At 44.0% G+C, this 3771-nt stretch overlaps 1 protein-coding gene across 1 annotated transcript; it reads left to right on the top strand.

Annotated features, from left to right (window-relative positions):
- Nucleotides 1–733: 733 nt before the first annotated feature.
- Nucleotides 734–3771, top strand: TCF21 (transcription factor 21). Its single transcript, XM_084623931.1, has 2 exons — nucleotides 734–1369; nucleotides 3279–3771. The coding sequence occupies exons 1-2, from the start codon at nucleotides 920–922 to the stop codon at nucleotides 3366–3368; spliced, it is 540 nt and encodes a 179-aa protein (XP_084480057.1). The 5' UTR covers nucleotides 734–919; the 3' UTR covers nucleotides 3369–3771.

A 3771-nucleotide genomic window follows, 5' to 3' on the forward strand; every position in this document is an offset into this window, starting at 1 on the left:
TTTGCACTTATATAAGGCCTTCCATTGGAAGAATTTCTAAGTGCTTTGCAGATACTGATGAAATAAGTTGCACAGCATACCTGAGAATTAGGGAAGAATTAATTATTAATTATATTTGTTATTGTTGTTGTTATTATTCCCATTTTACAGATGGGTAAACTCAAACAGAGAAATGAAGGTGCTTAGCCAAAGGTCACACAGGAAGCCTATAACTGAATTCAGATCTCCTGGGTTCAATCTCTGTGCTTTCACTAGGGGACCCAGCTTCTGTGTTTCAGAGTATATCCTAATAGGATGCATTCTCAAACAATCATCCACAAATTTCTTTCAGATGAGTTTACAGAACACAGTTTGGAAGCTATGTGTTAACAATCCATGGCCAAGTCAGCTGCCTGGTAGACCGGCTGGGCACCCTGATCAGGAGGCATTTTAGCTTTCATCAGGAGTCATGGACAAGGATGACACCAGACGCCTGGGTCATCTAGCAGGCAGGAGGGAGGGCCATGCAGAGTTCCAAGGGGCAGAGGAGGGGGGAGTTGCCTTGCTCCAGTTGGGAAGATTTGAATTACAACGTTGAGTTCACTGGAACTCTTCTTTGGTGCCTGTTTTCCCCTCCTGCTCTTGAGCAGAGGTTTGTGAATGTGGTGAGCAGCAACAGGCAGTGGCCGGACAGGGCCCCTCCCCTGGGCTGCAGCCGGATCCGCCTCTCTATTCCCCAGATAAATTACTAGTGTCCTCAACAAATTCCTCAGCTTTTTCTCTCACTCAAACACGGGCAACAAGCGGGGGTGGGGCGGGGATCCTCTCTTGACTGCAAACCTATCACACCCCAGGGCGAGGGGAAGCGTCTTCTCAAGCTGAGCTATTCCCCCAACGCCTGCCCCTGTGGGAGTTTTGATCCCTGTGCATCTCTCAGACCATGTCCACTGGCTCGCTCAGCGATGTGGAAGACCTTCAGGAGGTGGAAATGCTGGAATGCGATGGCCTGAAAATGGATTCTAACAAAGAGTTTGGGACGTCGAACGAGAGCAACGAAGAGGGCTCCAATTGCGAGAACGCGTCCCCCCAAAAGGGGAGAGGCGCCTCAGGCAAGAGGAAAAAGGCTCCCACCAAAAAGAACCCTTTAAATGGAGTGAGCCAGGAGGGGAAGCAAGTCCAGAGAAACGCTGCCAATGCCCGGGAGAGAGCTAGGATGAGGGTACTCAGCAAAGCTTTCTCGAGGCTTAAGACCACTTTGCCCTGGGTACCTCCAGACACCAAGCTTTCCAAACTGGACACCTTGAGGCTGGCATCCAGCTACATTGCTCACCTGAGACAGATCCTGGCCAATGACAAGTACGAAAATGGTTACATTCACCCAGTCAATCTGGTAAGTTCCAGCCTGGGCGCGTTTAATAGTTCATCAATACACTTGATGGCTGAGGTGAAGGGCGGGGGAAATCAACATGTGTTGTACCCTTCAGATAGGACTGCTGGCAGATTTGGGGCGTTGAGATGTTGCGTTTTATTAGAATAAAACAGACGCCTTCCAAGTCACCTCCCTCCCCAAACGCTGTTTGCTGAAACCTTAAAAGATCTTAACGTTATAATGGCACTCCTTTTTCTGTGTTCATCTGCTCAAAAGGGGGTGACAGATCAGAAGCGCTGCAACTGTGCAGATCGATTCAGTAACGTCTTTTACACACACACTGTTGGGAGAGAGACGACATCCCTAAAAAACCTATGTAACAAGTTCATTATACACGCAGTATTTATACACACAGGGTTTCTTGTTCAATTAAGTACTTTAACATTGTTCAGTATATAGGAACAGGTCCGATTTCTTAACGCAGGAGTCAGTCTTCATGTCTTCTTTATTTTCTGGTGTTTATTGATGTAAAATAGCACACACACACACACACAAACCCCCTTGCTTTTTAAAAACATCACCATAGATCTATTCTTTCAATACCTCAGATTTACTGGTCTCGGGATGTTTCTTTTATAAATGAGAACTTTAGAGTAGGAAAAAAAAACCCCTCTAAATCCTAGGCGAGAGTCTTCTAATTTCACCAAGGATTTAAAAGATGTATTAGGTAATTGTAGCTATTACTGTAGAGTTGGAAGTACAGTAAAGATAAATGAAACACAAGTTCTCCCTCATATATATGTTGATGTAATTCATTCTTGCTGTACTGCCAACCGTATGCATAATAGTAATAATTCAAACCACTGCAAGAACTGAATACATTTTCTAAAATCGGTGGTTAAAACAGATCATTCTTACTCTTCATTTAGCGTTTAAATTTTGATACATGTTTGGACATTGCATGATAAATGAATTTCATAAAACACTGGGGCCGTTCAGTGGGGTGATCTTCTTTTGAGCTGCTTTTCAAACGTTTGGGACCCCGCGGGAAAATAGCCGGCAGTTTGCTATCCAGGAGGTGATTTGATAAGGACTTGAGCTATTTATTTTTAAAATAATTGCATCTTAACTCGTGGGTAGACACAGCAATCTAACAAGCGGGCAGACTGCAGTCTGAGGGCAACCCTTTTGTACTCCTTGCAAAATGTTTTCGGGGGTGCAGCTGTTAGTGCTAAGGCTATTAAAGGAGGCTGCTCTTCCTGCAGCGGTAAAGCGAGGGGAAAATAATAATATAATTTAAATTATGGGTCTAACCCGGCACTCTTTACTTAGCTAAACCTCCCCTTAACCTCAGTGAGACTTTTACCTGAGTAAGAACAGCAGGAGTTGGCCTTCTAATAGTAGAATTACAGTAATCGGTACAGTGTAGAATGCTGAGACTTTTGGTAAGACAGCAAATGGATTTCATTTTAAAAACAAAGGAGCAACATACGAGAGCGGTGCCTTGACATTACCCAGTTTAGGAAGAACGGTGTTGATCTGTCTTTACTCGTACTAATTATGTGCTCGTGAAAACGCTATCAGTTATCTAAAAAGCAACAGAGAGCGATTTCTGGGATGGCTAGACCACGATTCATCACTCGGAGGACTATATATAATCACAAGGGAGAGAGACGAATGGCTTTGGGAGGCTAAGCGTTTTTATGTGCGTTGCCCCTGAGTACAATCCAGCGGAGTCATCGCTAGAAATGACTAACCCAGCACCTGGTTGCCTAGCTCAACAGCTTTTTATTGCTGGTAAAAATGTGGAGAGGCTATTCTGCTCGTGTGTTCTGGTGTATCACAGTCGCACTAGACACTTGTAATATCACAGTGATAACCCCATTTTTTTTTTATCCCCTTGCCCATCCCATGTCATTTCCTGCTACAGACTTGGCCTTTTATGGTGGCTGGCAAACCAGAGAGTGACCTGAAAGAAGTGGTGAACACAAATCGCCTGTGTGGACCTACAGCATCCTGACCAACCTCAAGCCTAGGAGACCATCTTCAGTCTGTGTGTAAGGCGGGGGAGATGGAGAGGGAAGCTGGAGACACCCCGCTAAGGAACACTTTATAGAGACGAGGAGATTTAGCCTCACTAAAGAGGAGACCAAATGTACATTAGCAAAGACTCCATCCCAAAGATCCCATATATTTAACTTTATTAACGCGTGTACAGTTGGTTGTCCTGCAAAGTAGCCTTGCTGGTTCAAGCGCTAATAGCGAGGAAGATCAAACACAACGTACCAAAATGTGTATCTTTTGTATGATACAATGTGACATATGTAGATTCATAGAATAATTGACTTTGATAGTCACATCTATAAAGTAATTCACGTTAAAGATATATAGATATATTTTCTTCAAACAGGTTTTGCTATATT

The sequence above is a fragment of the Lepidochelys olivacea genome (genome assembly GCF_965140295.1).
Source record: "Lepidochelys olivacea isolate rLepOli2 genome assembly, chromosome: 3".
In the NCBI taxonomy this organism is placed as follows: domain Eukaryota; kingdom Metazoa; phylum Chordata; order Testudines; family Cheloniidae; genus Lepidochelys; species Lepidochelys olivacea.